The sequence below is a fragment of the Osmerus eperlanus genome, chromosome 17 (genome assembly GCF_963692335.1).
Source record: "Osmerus eperlanus chromosome 17, fOsmEpe2.1, whole genome shotgun sequence".
NCBI classification, from domain to species: Eukaryota; Metazoa; Chordata; class Actinopteri; order Osmeriformes; family Osmeridae; genus Osmerus; species Osmerus eperlanus.
This window is the reverse complement of record NC_085034.1, coordinates 6740552-6760791: the sequence shown is the minus strand read 5'-3', so window position 1 is coordinate 6760791 and position 20240 is coordinate 6740552. Positions and strand designations below refer to the sequence as shown.

General features: G+C 48.3%; 1 protein-coding gene across 4 annotated transcripts; it reads right to left on the bottom strand.

Moving 5' to 3' along the window:
• Positions 1-441: 441 nt before the first annotated feature.
• On the bottom strand, positions 442-19557 carry etv6 (ETS variant transcription factor 6). Of its 4 annotated transcripts, none has more exons than XM_062483145.1 (8): positions 18949-19557; positions 17569-17695; positions 8034-8198; positions 4504-4638; positions 2116-2706; positions 1705-1847; positions 1099-1199; positions 442-994 (listed from the first exon to the last, which is right to left on the bottom strand). In XM_062483145.1, the coding sequence occupies exons 1-8, from the start codon at positions 18976-18978 to the stop codon at positions 892-894; spliced, it is 1395 nt and encodes a 464-aa protein (XP_062339129.1). In that variant the 5' UTR covers positions 18979-19557; the 3' UTR covers positions 442-891. The 4 variants fall into 4 exon arrangements, with proteins under 4 accessions (XP_062339129.1, XP_062339127.1, XP_062339130.1 ...); XM_062483143.1 differs by having other exon boundaries at positions 17569-17698; positions 18949-19555; XM_062483146.1 differs by having other exon boundaries at positions 17569-17698; positions 18790-19552.
• Between the last annotated feature and the right edge of the window lie 683 nt (positions 19558-20240).

The window sequence follows — 20240 nt, the reverse complement described above, 5'->3', positions numbered from 1 at the left end:
TAATTGGCAGCCATGCGAAAATGAGCTGGATTGATCCACAATATTTTACACCTGAATTTTGCCACTGTTCAGTCTAACTAAAATCTCGCAAAGGGATGACCAAAGTCACCATTGTATTGAACAATTTAAATGACATAGAAATAATATAGCTACGGCATTTGCAGCTAGATTGGGATACTTAATGTTGATTTATAACTCTGTCCATCTATTTGTCTATGTTGTCCCATGATAGATTTGTGGCACGGGGTTCACGTCTGTATTCCGTCATCAAGTAGTGCAACAGCGCCACCATGTGGGTGCTTTCGTCATTGCTCTGACAAGTGACCCATCTTATGTTCATACATTATACTGTATATGTTATTTTACGACCATGTAATGGAGCAGCCGAGGCATTTTTCTATTGATACTTCCACCTTCCTAATTAATAATAAGAAATAAAAGTCAAATTGATCAAAAAAGTTTATTCTGTCATGAAAACGTTTCTAGCTACAGACCCTCCTCGCTTATTTTGCACAAATAGCAAAACTTTGTTTAATGCATATGAGGGAGAAAGAAAATCAACAAATAGAGGGATGAAGAGCTCCTCGTGATTGGATTGGCTGTTTATTGGAAGGGAGGGAGGGCAAACAGGAATGTGTTTCAAATGTCTTGTAAAAGACAAGGTATACCTTTCACTTGCTCCTCGAAAAAAAAAAAAAAAACATTTGGCAGGAGAATAAAATCTTATAAAGTCTTAAAGGCAATCTTGAAAGGGGCAATCCCCAAGGGGCCTCCCTGGGTATAGGACAGATCCAGGCTCTCTTGGTTGGAAAAGGATTGTTCGAGCTGCTTCTGGAAGGCATCAGCGGCTGCAGTAGTTTTAATCAGGTGGACTTCATGACCCAGAATCCCTCAGCATTCTTCTTTGATATAGATTTGATCGTCCGTGTCAGACTCCAAGTTTTCCAGCCTGTCAGTTTGTCCACTCATAATCTCGTCTGGGGTTTTCATGAACCTACACACACACACACATAATTGTTATACACACAAATATTAGCACCAGACATGTTGAGCTGTGATGATCATAAACCGTTATGGCAGCTGTGTATGATCCCCTACCTGAAGAGCAGTCTCTGCCCAGGCTCTTTCCTGATGATGTTCAGTTTGTAGTAGTGCCTCAGTGCTCGAGACATCTTCTCATAGGTCATATTGGTCCTATTCTGTAACAAGAAATACCGCAAGAGATTGAGATTAATAGGTAAAACTCCCAACCACCCTCCTGGTTTCTGGCTGGGCCTTATGTGCATGTCAACCCTTATATAAGTTAACAGCAGGAACAGCTCCTGGGTGAGGTAGTTTAACACATTCTCAAATAATATTTTCTTTTAGTGCCGACTGCCCAGTAGTGTTTTGGAAAAGTCAGACATGGATGTCTGCTAAATTACATTGGTTCCCTTGGATACCCTTTGCTGGATTACCGTGGTTACCTTTTGCTAGGTTGCCTTTTAATTAAATTACCTTAGTTACCCTTGGCTGGGTTACCATAGTATCCCATTGCTTGGTCACCTTATTTCCCCATTGCTTGGTTACCAGTAGCTAGGTTACCTTTTTTACCCTTTGCGGGTTTAACCTGGTTACCTGTTGCTAGGTTACCTTGTTTAACCTTTGATGGGTTACTTTGGTTACCTGTTGCTAGGCTACATCGGTATCCCATTGCTAGGTTACCTTGTGGTTGCCCCAGAGCCGAGCCAGGCCATTGGGGTCCATGATACGGAAGACTTTGGTCTCTGGGTCCTCCCAGCGGATGTAGTTCTCGTACCGCGTGTCTGAGAGGAGCTGGTAGACATAGTCCCACAACAGCCGGCAGTCTGGAACACACACGCACACCACGGAAACATCACGGTCACTTGCTGTTGGTGACCTTTGGACATTCTGACTGATGAGGACTTTGACTTATGGTCATTTCTGGTGACTAAGAACATCTTGCTTAGACAGCAGAGTTGTCAAGGCTTTTACTGTGTCCAACGTTAAGGTCTTGCACAAATACTGGAATCACTCTCCCTCCTTCCCTAACTCCCTCCTCCTTCCCAACACTCCATCTCCACTCCACACTCATCTCTCCAGGATTGTCCCCACCTGCTATCCGTCCAATGGGCATGGCCTGCTCCTCCGGAGGGGAGATGGGTACGATGACGTGGTGGTTCCTGAACAGCTCCTCCTGGTGGCCGAGGTTATGCTGCTGCTGCTGCACCAGGGAGATCTGGTGGTGTGGAAGACCCTTCCCCTCCCGCCCGTTCTCATGCGGAAGCTGGGGAGGGGGCACGCCTCGCCCGTGTCGGAAGTCCCCCGCCCCGCCTCCCCGCCCCGGGCTGAGCAGCAGGGGGTGCATGATGGCGCTGGGCATGAGCTGGATGACCCGGGGCGGGGGTCCGTCCTGGGCGCCGGGGCTGCCCGGGCAGGGGGCTTCACGGGGGGTGGCGCAGCGCCCGTTGGGGGCGGCCGGAGACACCGAGAGGGGGTAGAGGTCCTCGGGCAGGTGGTGGTTGCTGTCGGGCAGCTGGGAGGACGCCTGGAGGGGGTCCTCGGCGGTGGGGCGCTGGTGGGCGTGCTCCGGAGGCGAGCGTCGGAGGGCGGGGGCCAGCGGCGAGCGGGAGCGGTGTCGGAGCTCGATGGTGGGCGGGTGCTGGGGGAGGGGCTCCGTGCCTCGCGGGGCCCGGCGTACCGTTTCTGGTGGGAGCGGGGAAACGAGAGCGAGTGTTAAGCCTTTCGGGTATGTCAGGAACGCGAGTACGACGCTGCCGTTTAGTGGGTTAGGGATTGCGTCTGTAGATTGCACCACAGCACCACTCAACCCCCCCCCCTCCTAAACAATGTGTTCTATATCAAAGTCATCACTCACAGTTGTCAAATGTTTTTAATGCTTTGTATTGAATACAGAAGACATTTAAACACATTGTGGAATATATACCATTTGTACATACAGGGCTGAACATTAGATATTCATCTAATGTATTGAATGAATGAATCTGTGTCATTATTGTATAAAAGTGTAAGTTTGGGTTATTTTCCTCCTAAATTTCACTCCAAACCACTAGATGTCCCTACATTCTCATGCATAAACGTTACTATGTTGTCAGAAACAGCTTGTCAATAAGCTTAGACTGCCCTCTACTGGCTGGGAAAGATCAACACAGTAGATTCCGTCCAGGCCTTAAGCATGGCTGTATTTACCATCACACAGTAAACAGCAGAGCATTTGAAGACATATACTACGTCAGAGCGAATGACTCCTCACATGGACAGACACGGGCCTTGTCTAACTTTGTCATGAAGCAGAGCCTCACCAAGACAAACAAGGAAGTAAATATGTGCTTGGGTCATGGCAAAAACAATCACTTCCCCTGTAATAAACCAACCCAGCTTTTGACAAGGAACATTCATCCAATCGCTTGAGTAAATACAGAGGCTGTGTTTCCTGGTGGAGCAGGTTTTTCTGTCAACACCTTCCCCCCCACACACCCTTTCACTGCCCCCCTCGCTTTCTGGTCATTGCACACCTTATAGCACACCTTCCCCCAGGCCAGACTGGAGTCCAAAGTACCACTGGTGGGGAGAGAGAGGGCTCTCTTCTATCAGTCACACAGTGTAAACACACAAAGACACACACAGATACACATGTATGTATCTGTGTATGTACTGTATACATACACACATACTGTATACAGTAAACATAACCATATACATATATGTATGTAGGTAGCTATCTGCAATTACATCTCTGTACAGTAAATACAGGTCGACTTAATAATGCTACAGGAAGGTCTCTCTGAATACTCAGTATGAATAACAAGTAGCCACAGTACCGGGAAATACAGTCTTCTGCAAACGTTTAATGGAAAGCACCGAGATTCGGGCACAATCCATATTTTATGATTCTGAAAATAATTTGGTGCCTGTTAGTCTCTCTGGATTCATTGATGTGCTGGAAGGCACCTAGCCAGAATTCTAGAAAATCCAGAGACACTGGAACCGTTTTTATTTATTTATAAAAAAACACGCTTTGATGATCTAAACCAGCGTCCAGATCCCCTCATTAATTGACGTGATCACATTAGAGCAGTTGAATCTCTCAACAGAGGGCAGAACAGCGTTTCCACTTCAGCAGGACCAACCCAGTTCGCTCCTACCCAAATCCTGGGCTCCTTATTCTAGCAATGAGCTGCTTGATAAGATTAGAAGATTAGTAACAACTGGGGTTGGTTAGGGTTAGGTCCCGCAGCTCTGCAGGAAGAAGGCTACTGTATATACCCTTTCCAAAACTGCTTAAGAAATAAATGATAGTATCAATAATAATAATAATCACCATCAATTTCATAAAAAATAATAGTTATTTTTGTGACGCCTTTCGACATACTAGACGCACAGAAAAGTATATATACACACACACAACACTGGACTGTACGTTGTTTAAAGATGAACGTGTCCACTGAGGCCATGTGGACCGACTGAAGTTCTCCCACCTACCTTCAAGTTTGTGTTGCTGAAGAGCTCCCTCTGCCAGCGAGTGCAAGGAGTTCCCTGGGAAGTAGGTGGGGGGGTAGGAGACGTGAGGCTTCCTCTGTTTCAGGATGTGCTGCAGGAGCTCGTACAGGACGTCCCCTACAGACACACAGGGTCAGAGGTCAACGGATTCTCCCCCCGGGTGGTACACATACAGTGCAGTACAGTACACACAAATGTACATGCAGGCACCCACAGATCCCCCCCCCCCTTCCCTACACACACACACACACACACACACACAGAGCAAACCGGCTCCTGCCCAGATGCTTTTGGTAAATAACAGGGAAGTTACACAAGAAACATCGTCACACACACATCATAGATGGTTAGGGTCTGGTTCTGTATTCTGGCAAGGGAGCCGGACCTGAAAACCCCAAGACCCAAGTCATGGCTTGTGATTCTGGGCCACAGCCAGAAAAAACATTGCTACATCTACGATTGTCTACATCAGGAGTCATTTCCCATCCCTTCCCTTAAGGTTAAGGGGCTACACGCTGTGATTCTGTATGTGAATCACTATGGCAAGTGCAGACAAAGCCCTGCTCTGGTGACATATCAGACCAAGGCAGGGCTGCCCAACCCTGCTCCTATACAGATATTGTCCTGTAGGTTTACACTCCAACCCTGTTACAGGGGGAGATCGTTTCCTGAGGATTACACTCCAACCCTGCTCCTGGAGAGATACAGTTAGGTCCATAAATATTTGGACATTGACACAATTTTCATCATTTTGGCTCTGTATACCACCACAATGGATTTGAAATGAAACAATCAAGATGTGCTTTAAGTGCAGACTTTCAGCTTTAATTTCAGGGTATTTACATCCAAATCAGGTGAACGGTGTAGGAATTACAATACATTTTATATGTGGCCCCCCCCTTTTTAAGGGACCAAAAGTAATTGGACAATTGGCTGCTCAGCTGTTCCATGGCCAGGTGTATGTTATTCCCTCATGGGAGTTCGTTATTTCATTGACAAGGAGCAGATAAAAGGTCTAGAGTTCATTTCAAGTATGGTATTTGTGTTTGGAATCTGTTGCTGTCAACTCTCAATATGAAGTCCAAAGAGCTGTCACCATCAGTGAAGCAAGCCATCGTTAGGCTGAAAAATCAAAACAAACCTATCAGAGAGATAGCAAAAACATTAGGTGTGGCCAAATCAACTGTTTGGTACATTCTTAAAAAGAAAGAACGCACTGGTGAGCTCAGCAACACCAAAAGACCCGGAAGACCACGGAAAACAACTGTGGTGGATGACAGAAGAATTCTTTCCCTGGTGAAGAAAAACCCCTTCACAACAGTTGGCCAGATCAAGAACACTCTCCAGGAGGTAGGCGTATCTGTGTCAAAGTCAAAAATTAAGAGAAGACTTCACCAGAGTAAATACAGAGGGTTCACCACAAGATGTGAACCATTGGTGAGTCTCAAAAACAGGAAGACCAGATTAGAGTTTGCCAAAAAACATCTAAAAGACCCTGTACAGTTCTGGAACAACATCCTATGGACAGATGAGACCAAGATCAACTTGTACCAGAATGATGGGAAGAGAAGAGTATGGAGAAGGGAAGGAACTGCTCATGATCCAAAGCATACCACCTCATCAGTGAAGCATGGTGGAGGTAGTGTTATGGCGTGGGCATGTATGGCTGCCAATGGAACTGGTTCCCTTGTATTTATTGATGATGTGACTGCTGACAAAAGCAGTAGGATGAATTCTGAAGTGTTTCTGGCAATATTATCTGCTCAGATTCAGCCAAATGCTTCAGAACTCATAGGACGGCGCTTCACAGTGCAGATGGACAATGACCCGAAGCATACTGCGAAAGCAACCAAAGAGTTTTTTAAGGCAAAGAAGTGGAATGTTCTGCAATGGCCAAGTCAATCACCTGACCTAAATCCAATTGAGCATGCATTTCACTTGCTAAAGACAAAACTGAAGGGAAAATGCCCCAAGAACAAGCAGGAACTGAAGACAGTTGCAGTAGAGGCCTGGCAGAGCATCACCAGGGACGAAACCCAGCGTCTGGTGATGTCTATGGGTTCCAGACTTCAGGCTGTCATTGACTGCAAAGGATTTGCAACCAAGTATTAAAAGTGACAATTAGATTTATGATTATGTTAGTTTGTCCAATTATTTTTGGTCCCTTAAAAAGGGGGGGGGCACATATAAAATGTGTTGTAATTCCTACACCGTTCACCTGATTTGGATGTAAATACCCTGAAATTAAAGCTGAAAGTCTGCACTTAAAGCACATCTTGATTGTTTCATTTCAAATCCATTGTGGTGGTATACAGAGCCAAAATGATGAAAATTGTGTCAATGTCCAAATATTTATGGACCTAACTGTAACCTACAGGATGGTATCTCTCCAACCTTAATCCAGCACACCTGATAATTAGCAGGTTGATAAGATAAGTAAGATGAGGTTAAAGTGAACACCTACAGGAAGGGACAAGCTCTCCAGGAACAGGGATGGGCAGCCCAGGCCTTAACCTTCCAGGCTAAAAACACAGCTTGCTGTGACAGAAGGTAATGATCAAAACCAATCTGTCAGGTAGCTTTCTTTCCAGTTATAATCACAGTGTCTGCATGTTAAATCTTGCTTCAGCAAGCCTGGTTAACATTGGGCCAGTGTTTAGGCATGTTTAAGAGATTCACTGTATAAACACACTTATTGTGAGGAGACCTTTCTAACTTTAAAAAGGCTTCCCGTGAAGGAAATGGTTCTTATAAAGGAAGTAAAGACACCGCAGGAACACACACACACACAAACACACACACACACACACCCCTTTCAGTTCTCACTTTCTTGTCCTGCAACTTCTGTTCAAGCGGCAAGGGAAATTCCTGGTTGTTACCAGGTGACGGTTAAGGTCGGTTTGTACTTCCTGTTAGACCGTTTACCCGACGGGTCTCTACTTCCTCTACTAAACAACGACACAGATATACAGCAGTCTGTTCTCAGCAGCTGCCTGTCTGCCTGCCTCTGTCTGTCTGCCTGCCTCTGTCTGTCTGCCTGCCTCTGTCTGCCTGCCTGCCTGCCTCTGTCTGCCTGCCTGCCTCTGTCTGCCTGCCTGCCTCTGTCTGCCTGCCTCTGTCTGCCTGCCTCTGTCTGCCTGCCTCTGTCTGCCTGCCTCTGTCTGCCTGCCTCTGTCTGCCTTGTCTATCTATCTGCCTGTCAGTCTGCTTGCGTTTGTTGTCTCTCTTCCTGTACACTGGCTTCACTTATTAACTGTCACCTTTAAGTGTCTCACATTCACACAAAAAACCTGTTCCTCTGAAGTAAATGATTCCACAAGTCAATGAGTGTGTGTGTGTGTGTGTGTGTGTGTGTGTGTGTGTGTGTGTGTATGCGTGTGTGGTAGAGTGGAATTTCTCCAGGGATAAGTGATGTAGTATAAGGTAAGTAAACTCAGAATCACACACACACACAACCTAACTAGAACAGATGATGTGAGCAGTTAGACTCGGAGCCTTGAGAGTTGAGGTACCGGAGTGGGGAGAGCGGTAACGGAAGTCCTCCTTGGTGAGCAGCAGCAGGGCTTTGCCGTTCATCTGGAAGGAGCCGCTGTTGATTGGCCGCAAGGCAAACTCCCTCTCGGCCCAGCGTAGCCATTGGCTAACGTCCTCTCTGTTCCAGAACACTGGCTGTAGGCCTGCGAGGAGGGGGGGGGGGGGGGGGGGGGGAGTGTTAGGAGGATATGCAGTGGAGGAAAGGGGGCCAGGAGGAGTGGAGATAAGGAGGATGTGGGGGGAGGATGTGGAGAAAGAGCGGGGGAAGAGGAGGAAAAAGTGAGGACGGCAAGAGGAGATAAGGAGGTGGAGGAACAGAAAAGAGAAGGGGGGAGTAGGGGAAGAGGAGGACAAGGCGAGAGGAGGTAGGGGAAGGGAAAGAAAAGGATGGGAGAGGAGAGGAACAATCATGGAGTGGAGGATAGGGTTCAAAGAAGGAAGACATGAGAAGGACAAGGGAGAGTAGAGAAAAGGAGGAGAGGAGAAGTTGAGAGAAACGAGAGAGAGAGAGAGAGAGAGAGAGAGAGAGAGAGAGAGAGAGAGAGAGAGGATGAGAGGCGATGAGGGGAAAGAGAAAAACAGAGACATTGACATGAAGAGAAAGAAACAGAGGAGGATGTGAGAGGAAAGAGAGTGAGGTAGCAGAGAGGCGATGAGAGGAAGGAAAGCAAGGGAGGAAATGGGGTGAGAGGGGGCAGAGCCGGCAGGAAGGAGACAGGAAGGAAAGAGGCAAACATGGCGGAGAAAGAGTGAGCGAGAGCAAGGAGAGGAAGTTACAAGTGGAGATGAAAGCGAAAGAGGGGGTCGGTAGGGGAGAGGAAAGGAGAGCGTGAGAAGTCAACGAGAAAGAGAGAGAAAGCGACAAGGAGGAGGAGAGAAAAGGAGAAATAAAGAGAAAGAGGGCGAGAGCAAGAGAAAGAAAACAAGGACATTTCAAAACACGGACGTTGTTATAAAATATCGTCATCATTCTAATATCAGTGTAATGTCCCACACGTCATCATTAGCAGTGTCTCCCGTCATGTTGACATGCCTACCAGATCACATGACTTGTGGATCAGCAAGGAGCACACACTGAGGCCTGGTCGAGGGAATCAAGATGACACCGTGTCACCCTCAAGTCTCAAGAGACGGCTGTTGCTGTCAGCGAGACAGAGAGCGCAGCAATATTCTGAACCGAGTCTTCAGATGACCGCTGACCAGAATCACAGCTATATGTCCTGTCTGAGGGAGTTTGTAAACAACTAAGAACAATAACTACCAATAACAATAACTAACTCGGAGAAAGATTCAACAGTCAAACAAGCCTTTTGTCTAATTATACCAAAATACTGTCTTTTACAACCTGGGGGTTCTATTGCTAAATGTAAACTACAGGTATGTATACTACCTCAGCAGAGCATTGGAAGGTTTGGAAGCCTCAATACAGTTGGCAAGGAGATGGTAACAAGGGTGACAACCCAGCCAGCCAATAATAATCCTCCTTCCAACTTTGTGCCAACACTGCACCCTGTGACGTCAGAACTCAACCGGTTCAGACTCACAGTAGGATTCAGACTCAACCTCACATACTTTCATACATTTTCCATTTTGCATTACATTTCCATGTGATCCATTTCCTACGCTTTTAGGAAATTGGATCAAACACATAGTGACACATAGGTGCACATAGGTGCGTGTCGTTTCGAACAGTATTTGGGTGGGCAGAGCCCAGGGCGGTCTGTATGCGAGAGAGCGCAGCTGCCATCAGACGCTACACTGTCACACCCACACGCTACACGCAGAGGAATCATTTCATGCGCCTCGGTTATCGCCTCCCCTCCAACACTTCCTCTCCAGGCAGGACAGCTGTTATCTTTGGCCACCGGCGCGCGCTCCGTGTCACTGTCACACGAGTAATCGGAACCCGGAGCGATCGCTTCCCCCCCCACGCCAGTCAAACAAAGGAAGTTTTCACGAGAAGCGATCAATATGAAAAGAAACGCTGTCTAGATTGTCAGCTTCCCATTTCCTACTCCCCCCCCCCCTCCTACCCCCCCCCCCCCGCTCCCCCCTCCCCCCCCACCCCCCCTCCTCCCGTACCAACAAAGATAGTGGAGCAGGACTTTGATAAGAGTCAGGGCTAGACTGTCAGAGTGTGGCCCGAGGCATGTCCCAGTACCGACCCCCTGTAGTGTCACAGCTGGAACAGAGTGACAAGCATGTGACAGTGTGAGAACCAATAAGATCATGTTTCATCGCAGGTGAGTCAAAGACACCAGAGATCATGTGATCCACAGGTGGATAGATCTCCGGGCTTCTAACCGGAAGTCAAGGGAAACTGTATGATGATGACCTGAGTATGGCTCGGTCATACAACCCAAGGAAAGTCTTCAGGAACAGAGTCTTGGCAGAGTCAATAGCATGGAGCAGCCGTGGACGTCCTCTGAGTGTGACCTCTAGACCCTGTGATGCACACAGAGAGGGTCCTCTAGACCCTGTGATGCACACAGAGAGGGTCCTCTAGACCCTGTGATGCACACAGAGAGGGTCCTCTAGACCTGTGATGCACACAGAGAGGGTCCTCTAGACCCTGTGATGCACACAGAGAGGGGTTTTTGGTGGTCGGTGGGGGGGGGGGGGGGTCAGACATTTCTGTGGTATTGTCCTGTCCTCTCCCGGGATGTTGGAGGGGGGGGGGGGGAGAGAGAGAGAGAAATGGAAAAAGAGACAAAGAAGGACAGTGACAGAGAGAGGGAGGGGGGGGGGGGGGGAGAAAGAGAGAGGCTGTCAGAAAGAGGTGCCTCTCTGCCAAACCCTCAGAGATCCGGCCTGCCGGCTGGACCCAGCCATCTGCACAGGGCCCAGTGGAGGAAGGAACGAGGGAGGTGGAGGAGGAGGAGGAAGGGAAGAGAGGAGGAGGGGAAGAGAGGAGGAGGAGAGGCGGAAGAGAGGAGGAGGGGAAGAGAGGAGGAGGAGGGGGGGAAGAGAGGAGGAGGAGGGGGGGAAGAGAGGAGGAGGAGGGGGGGGGAGAGAGGAGGAGGAGGGGGGAAAGAGAGGAGGAGGGGGGGAAGAGAGGAGGAGGAAGAGCGGAAGAGAGGAGAAGGAGGAGGGGAAGAGAGGAGGAGGGGAAGAGAGGAGGAGGAGGGGCGGAAGAGAGGAGGAGGGAAGAGAGGAGGAGGAGGGGGGGAAGAGAGGAGGAGGAGGGGGGGGAAGAGAGGAGGAGGAGGGGGGGGGAGGAGAGGAGGAGGAGGGGGGGAAGAGAGGAGGAGGGGGGGAAGATGAGGAGGAGGGGGGAAGAGAGGAGGAGGAAGAGCGGAAGAGAGGAGAAGGAGGAGGGGAAGAGAGGAGGAGGAGGAAGGGGAGCCCAGACAACGTGTCCCACAACCAGTTCCAGCATGGGCTCTGTTTCAGCACAGGAACTTCCTGCTGTAAGGTCAGGGGGCGCAGAGGCGGGAGGGCGGGGAGAGAGGGGGGAGGGCGGGGGGGAGAGGGGAGGGCGGGGGAGAGGGGGAGGCGGGGAGGGCGGGGAGAGAGGGGAGGGCGGGGGGAGAGGGGGAGGCGGGAGGGCGGGGAGAGAGGGGGAGGGCGGGGGGAGAGGGGGAGGCGGGAGGGCGGGGAGAGAGGGGGAGGGCGGGGGGAGAGGGGAGGGCGGGGGGGAGAGGGGGAGAGAGGGGCAGAGAAGTGTACTGAGAGGGAGTGGGAGTGAGGGAGAACAGGGAGAGGAAGGACTGCTGGAGGGAGAGGGGGGCTTAGTGAGCTCAAGTGGGAGGGAGAGGAGGGGGATGAGGGAGGTAATAGGGAAGAGAGGAGAGAGAGAGCAGGGGAGAGGGAGAACGGGGGATGATGGGGGAGAGCAAGAGAGGGGGAACGAGAAGGGTTAGATCAATTGGTAGGGGAGGGAAAGTGTTGGTTGAAGAAAGGGAAGGTGGACAAAAGAGACAGAGGGATAAAAAGGAGAGAGTAGTGGGAGGGAGAGAGGGAGGGAGATGAGCGAAGAATAGACGCTGGTAACGGGGGATAAAAAGGAGAGAGTAGTGGGAGGGAGAGAGGGAGGGAGATTGAGCGAAGAATAGACGCGGTAACGTAGGTGGGAAGAAGAGAATGGAAAAAGGGATCACACACGCTCACAGAGATGGATGGAAGGGAAAAGAGAGAGAGATGCACCTTTCAGCCCCCCCCCCCCCCCCCCCCTTCAACCCTGTTCAATAGAACATCCTTCACATTGTCTTATGTGAGGGAATCTGACACATATTAATCTCAGTATTCAAGACAAATTCAATTTCAGCCTCCTCTCCTTTTCACCAGGGCGTTTGTTAGACGCATGCTTTGGTTCCCATATTTGTGTGTGTATATGTGTGTATATGTGTGCATATGTGTGTGTTTACAGGATGAGACACTCAGGCACGACCAGCGGATCCTGGGGCCCTTGACTAAACCGTGGGCTCCAAATCCTCTGATGACACATCATTTTACTCTGTGGATTCACAAGCCCCCACTCTCTCTCTCCTTCTATACTCTCTGTGTTCCTCTCTCTCTCTCTATCTTTCAGTATTTTTCTCTCTCACTCTCTTTCTCTCTCTCTCTCTCTTTCATACATTCAGACACACACAGTTGCCAAGGCAACTTGCAAGCACTTGGGATGAATGAAGGAGAGAAGGGATGAGATCACTAGTATCTTGTTTCGTTGCTGGCCTACAGAAGCCCCCCCCCCCCAACTTCCTCTCAAACAAACTAAAGACACAGGGAAACAATGTCCCCATTCTCCTTTAGACCTTGCCTCATGCCGTCCGAGTGACAAAACATTACCTGCGGTAAGCTGTTAAGTCTTCGGGTAAAGAAACCCAGTTTGAAGGTGAAGAAACAGCCCATGTACCTGACTGAGCAGAGCTCTCCCTGGCGGCTCTCACCTCTCCTGCTTGCTTCCTTCTCTTGAATAGGGCTGACGTTGGGCGTTCACCGTCCACTGGAAAGCTTTTCGGTAAACTAAACAGAGGGGTGGAAGAGTGAGAGAACGGGAGGAGCCTGAGAGGAAAGAGGGGGAGGAGGATGAGGAGAACGTGGAGGAGAAAGACAAGGGGGGGAGAGAAGGAGGAGGAGGAGGAGGGATGGCAATGACCTTGTGGTCCCAGTGAGTCAGAGACATGCGAGTGTGACACTTTACACATCTCCTCTGTTCGTACCCCCGCTTTCACTCATAACTCTCTTTCATTCTTCTCTCTCTGTGTGTCTCATTTATCTTTCCTCTCCTCCCCCTTCTCTCACTCTCCTCTTTCTACGTCTCTCTCTCTCTCTCTCTCTCTCTCTCTCTCTCTCTCGCTGCTTCTCATCCCCTCTCTCTCTCCCTGCTCTGTTACGTTCCTCTTCCTCCTCTCTCTCCCTCCGATAGGCGTGGCGGCCGCTGTTGACTCCCCCCCTCCCCCCCCCCGTCCCCTTCCTTCACAAGCCAGTACGCGTGTTCAAGTCCAACCGGCTTTGGACTTCATGAAGTCACAACAATCATAAAACCAGTTAGCAATCAAACACGGCTTTAAAAGCGGGGAAGTAGCACAACCTGTTTTTGATAGGTGGTTGTATTTTGAAACTGGGGTTGAGGGGGAGGAGGGAGAGAGAGAGAGAAACTGAAGGGTGACAAGCTGGCACCTGTCAGTGTTCCTGTGTAAATAGTTCCCATTTCCGAGAACGGGAGACAAAAAGTTCCATGTTTAGAAAAAAAGGAAATTGCCATCAAAAGATAATCAACGACTGCCTATCCCTCTCTGTCTACCCCCCCCCCCCCCCCCCTCACTCTGTAACACTGCAGGTATCTCTAAAGCACATGCGTTTGTTTTAAAACAACCTTTTTCCAAACAAGCTTATATATCGCCCCAAAAGTTATCGTCAACAGAATCTGAAAACCACGCTGCGCCCCACTATATGACCCCCTTCCTGTTGGCTTGCTACTGTATTCATCATTCCAGACCAATAGAAAGTATGCGGAGGTCATGCTTTCAAAAATGTTCATGTGATTTGGAACTCAGTGTTGTAGATGAAGATACTGCTTATTCGCGTGTTCCACGGTTAGAGAACTGTGTTCAAGTATAATACACTTTAGGGTATATTATTTGCATACCATCGTTACAATAAAAATGGATTGCTGACTTTGCCTTTTTGAGTATAGAGATTTTGTAACTACTGTCTTGTGAAAAAAATATATTTAAAAAAAACATACTTATATACTACATACACTTTTTTGTTATATTATTATATAATACTGAGTGCTCACACACACACACACACACACACGTACACCCCATGGTGACATGTGGAGCCGGTTGTGAACAGGATGCACAGAAGGCTGCTCTCAGTTTGGCCGTTGGCATGTGAGAACAGTTTCCCTTTCAGAGCAGAAAAGAGAGGGAGAGGAAAAAAACAACAACAACATTTATTCAGGAAGTGCCGTCTGCCCACTCAGGAAATTCCTGAGGATGAGAGCTGCTTCCAGGGGCAGGAAATTTCCCCTCAGAAAGGTTGACGCACACACACACACAGACAGACATACACACACATGCAGCCAGGCACACACACACAATGATTGCACAGCGGCACTATATACATAGTGAGACACCTAAACTAAATGGCACAGAGAGACACAGAGAGAGAGAGAGAGAGAGAGAGACACAGAGAGAGAGAGAGAGAGAGAGAGAGAGAGAGAGAGAGAGAGAGAGAGAGAGAGAGAGAGAGAGAGAGAGAGAGAGAGAGAGAGAGAGAGAGAGAGAGAGAGAGAATGCCGGCAGGCTAACCTAGGCCTACATGATCTGTGACATGCCAAAGTGTACAATCACAGCATAGGAAGTGAGAGCATGCCACAAGACAGGGCCCTCCCATGGGCTACAAACACACATGCATACAACAAACTGTCTATTAGCCTTCCAACTGCCAAACCAACAATGCTGCATTGATCTCCTTTACAACCCTCACCCCACTGATATCTATTCATGCATAACTTATAGACTAACACACAGCTACTGTGTTAATATGACAGAGACAAATCATTAACTACATTATTGTGCAAAACTGTATGCATACTTTAATGTACAGCATACATGCACATTTCCTGCTAATCACTCTGATCAGTCAGTTCATTTAGGTAATGCTGGCAATGTAAACTCCTGCTTGTCATGAACATATTAGGTCCTACATCCTAATCAAAATGAAAAGACAGATGCAGAGAAATGGAGAGACGGGCAGAAAGACTGTGTGTATGTGGGGGTATTTACTGTATCCCACTAAGGTTTGTTGTATCGTACAAACAAAAACACAAACTCTCACACGCACACAAACACACACATAGCATCCACCTACACAGCTCACACGCATGTGCACGGTGACACACAGTACAAACTCTGCTGTAAGAGGAAACACCATAGATCCATAGATTATTAACTATGTAATCCAGCCAGTCATCGGCAGGCATGTCTTCAGTCGCCTCACCAGAGAACCTGGTTTCCACGTGGAACTACTCCTCACATGTAAATGTTCAATGAGACTGCTCCTAGACTTTGACCTATTAGCTCTGGGTTTCTCTGAATGTGGTATCCACAAACAGCAGTGAATGAACAGCTCATGACCTGGTGTAGCAAACCTCACCACAGCCGAAGAAGCAAGTTAGGAGGTTAGGAGGAGACACAATCACTTTTAACCCAAAGAAAGCTGGACTTCCTAACCGATTGCTCCTCCTTCTCCTCCTCCTTCAGCTTCACCTCCCCCTGCACCCCCCCCCCCTTCCTCCTCCTGTTCCTTCCAACTGCTTCTTGTCCTGCTTCACCCCCCCCCCTTCCTCTGCCTCCCCCTGCTCCTCCTCCTCATGCAGGGCGGTGGGAGGAGGTTGTGTTCCCCACCTATAAGGGTTAAATGAAGCAGCATTCTTTCAGGGTGAGGAGCCGGCTGCCTCTCTCTCTCTCTCTCTCTCCCTGATCTAATCCACTTCCTCCCCAGGAAATGGAGAAGGCGGATTTCTGCCCACACTGCAATTTCCTCCCTTCCTCCCTCCCTTCCTTTCTCCTCGCCCACCAACCCCCCCCCCCCCCCCTTTTCCTTTCCTTCCCTGAGGACACATTCTCTTTGAATGTGGGGTTACTGGCTGAACTGTCTCCCAGCACAACAGGCTGTACATCCAGCTAGCAGAGCAGAGCAGAGGAGAGGGATACAGGCATGTTACTAGTCGTCTCCGTGTGAATAAAGTGCTGGATCAATGTCAGAAGGAGTGATGACTGAATAAAGAGAGTATCTTTGACACGACAGAGACACACACGGCTAAAGGGCTGAAAGGGTTTCAGGAGGAGGTATATTGCATAGTGCAATGTAGGGCAGAGATTTACCATTTGTGGAGAACAAGTCAACCAGTTATCAACAAACCAATCAGGCAACCGTATCTCCTGAAATTAATGAATAAAAAAAATATGTATATATATTAAATAATAGAAACACAGGTATTCTATGGAATGTTGTGTTCCTAAGGCAACACACAAGAGGAAGAGGAACTTGGATGGCAGGGGGGAGGTTCCAGTGTAGGTTCAACGTGCATCAACATTTATCTTCTCTATCAGGAGATATCAGACATCACCATAACATGACAGCAGTGTTTTACATTAAGGCTGAGTAGCACTAGCATGTTTGAAGCTGGTTAAATATTGATGGTTTCTTACACAAAGCAGGCCAGCCTCCTGTTTAAAAACTGTGTCTGAATCGTGGCACACTTCCAAACCCACCTGTCGTGCTACTGTCAGCCAGTGACCTGTTGAGACCTGCAGGCGGCCATGCCAGTAGACGTACCGGCAGTGTCACTGCTCCCCCCCGCCCCCTTCCCCCCCCCCTTCATCTCCTGACCCTGCTCACAACACTGGGGAGTGTCTCCTCACATTGTGTTTTACATCCTTCCTTTCTTTCTTTCCTTCCTTCCTTCCTTTCATTCTTACTTCCTTGTTTCCTCTGTCAAACTGGATCTCGCAAGTCTTGTGAAATGTGGTGGGTGGAGGCTTGGCGCCCATCCTAAAACCTTCACCTGCCTAATCGAATCCACAAACTCATCACCTTCAAGACGGCAGGTCCCTTTCTCTTCCTCCTCTTTCCTTCTCTCCGTCTACGGGTTCTTCATTCTGACATTTCTCTTCCCCCCCGTAGTGTGTGTTACTGGTTACACTGTCACTGCGTTACTGGTGACAGTGTCACCGTGCTTCTGGTTGCCATGTCACAGGTTACCGTGTCACTGTGTGTGTTACTCAAGCCCACGCCATGCCATTAGTGTGTACTGAGCTGTTCCGCGACCTGCTGACTGTGTCCTATCGTCATGATGCTTGGTGCTCCACTGTCCTCTATTGTTGTATGTTCTAGTCCAGTGCCTTGGTTCTAGTCCAGTGAAGCTTCACAGTCCAGGTCTCTGACCCTGCACACGCTCCAGCACCTCCAAGCCAGGGAGCTGGTGAGTACGGTGCATGTATGTGTGTCTGTATTCATGCGTGTGTGCGTAGGTGCGTGTGTGTGTGTGTTACTCACGCAGGTGCGCGGGCAGTCTGGCAGGCTCATCCTCCATTCTGCTGGCTGTCCTCGCTGCGGGAGCATGGACGGGGGAGGAAGTGGAGTTTGGCAGGGGGCTCGCGGAAGGACTGAAGGAGCTCCTCTCCTGCTATGAATAGGCACAGAGACACAAAGCATGCCTTACAAACCTCGCCGTCAGCAGCCCTAAACCCAAACACAGCCGGTGTCACCGGCAATACAGAGGCCGAGGCAGACCTTGGAGAGTCAGGGGTCCCAAACATCTCGTGAAAATGTGAAATGTGATCATGACTATATACAAAGTGCCATATTCGCGTGAAACACTTTTAGAAAAGGCAACAAAAACATTGTGAACATTGCAATGAAGTAACATCTGGGAATTGGATTCTGTAACATTCAATAGCATTCCATGTAGAGGAACTGAGTGTTTGCCTCTAAGCATGCCTGACCACATGCCATTGTGATTCATTCAGCAAGTCAAACAGAGACTACCAGTGCTAGAAGCCCAGTGTACCAGGAACTCACAGTGGAAATGTTGCAATAATCTTTTAATCTCCCCGATCACAACTTCCCTACTCCCTAACATCCGAGTAAGAAGGCTGCCGACCTCAAGCTAGCCAGTATCATCCAACGGACAGAAAAACTGCATTCTGTGACCGGGATTGCTTGTTCACATTGTCCACCTTGGGGGTGTAGTACAGTATGAGGATGAGGTCATTCGCAGTTCAAAGAGCTGTAGAGGCTTAACGCAAGTTGGGGTCTCCTACTGGATCCTTCGGTGCTAGGTGGGAATGCTAGTTAGAAGCATTCTGTGTCACTGACATGTAGCCTACGCCAGTTAAATAATTGCTACTTCCAGAGAAGAAGAATGGAGAAAACTCGTATATACATTAGCCTACAGATCATGAAGTCTGGGGGAAACTAGGACTACCTGGAACGAACGTAGACCACACGATCAGAGTTTAAAAATATATATATTTTATAGGATAGAACATAATAGAATAGCCTAATGTAGAATAAGGCCGTGGCAACTGTGTACTTGCAAGGATGTTCATGCTGCTTTGTGTTAGGCTACACGAGTGCAAAAATGACATTTACCATGCAGCTACTTGTTAGACAAAAAGTACGCGTTGGCTAACATGATAAAAAATCACGGTCGTGATGAGTATCTCAGGTAGGCTATGGGCTTCAGCGAAATCAATAAACTCGCGCAGCACTCACCGGGAAGTGTAGGCTACCACAACAACACAGCGGAGAAACGCGTCCTTCAGCAACAGATGATAACCAACAAACGTTGCGGCTGTCAACAACACGACCGCTCCAACTGCATCTCACACGGGGTCCTAGAACTTAGTCTTGTTTCTAGAGATAAGACAATACCTTTATTGGGATTGACGGGGATTCGGACATTTCTCGCTGTGTTCAGATAGTTGTCTTCCTCGCACTTTCCTTTTTCCTTTCTCCTCTTTGAAATAAACCAGACAATCAACCCACACCCGACACCTTTGCCAGACGAGGATTAAGCGCTGCGTAATCGAGAAGTTAAAGGATTTGTTATGTATCCATAGTACGACCACGTTTGTCATAAACACGCGAAACTTCTTTTGTTTTCCTGTCGGTGCGCGCTACATTTCGGCAACGCGTAGGTTAATTCCTTCCTGGAAGACAGAACTAAAAGACGGACATCTCTCCGTCCGTGCTCATTGATTTGGATGTGTAAACGGGCGAAATGACGTGAATTCCCAGCATTGAGCCCAGCCCCCTTAAAGAGAAACCCGAATCAGGAAATCGCTGATCACGTTGAAGTTGGCTAACTGCGGTTGGAACATTGTGTTGTAGTCCTACAAGTTAAGAAAATTATAAAATAATAGTAGGCCTATATGGACTTTTTTTGTAGCCTGTGACTGCTAGGCTATAGCTAGGCTATTCAACCACTGCACGGTGAAATCCAGTCCACATGGGTATTGACATACAGAATTAGCTGTTGTGTAGTAAGGCACCGACGACACATCCACTGTAATAATTCGGTGTAGTGAAGTATAACAATAGTCTAACATATCATGTTGTGACTTCGCAGCACCCGTCAGCCCAGTGCTGATGATATATCGCCCTCCACTGGTGAAAGTAGGCATACGCTGCGATACGACCAAAAGTATAATTTTCTTAAAGAATATGCTATGTAGTGTCAGTATTAGGCCTACATATATAATTTTGATATTTACACGCCTGGATAGCCTACTTAGGCTACTCAACATCATAGACTGTTACATAAACACAAATGTTCTATGGCATGTGTTAGTGGCTCTATTACCGATACACAAATAGTTAAAGGTTTATTCTAGGCTACACCCGTTAGGCCTACCTGTTACAGAACTGTATGTCTACTGTCGTCTACCATCTAGGCTACTCTGTCATTTTAATTTACTTTCTTTTTAGGCTTTTGTCAATCCACTCTTTTTTTCTTCTTTAAATGCGTAACGTGTTTTGCTGTTATTTTGGGTGGGCATAGGCTACTTGACTTCTCGACCTTTAGGATTTAACCATGCCCTAATTTGGTGGGGGGGGGGGGGGGGGTGGAAGATCTCAAACGTAACCTGTTTATACGCGTATATAACGCATCGCAAACTTATGACAAATGAGTAGCCTACAAAATAGTGTCCGAAATCATTTTT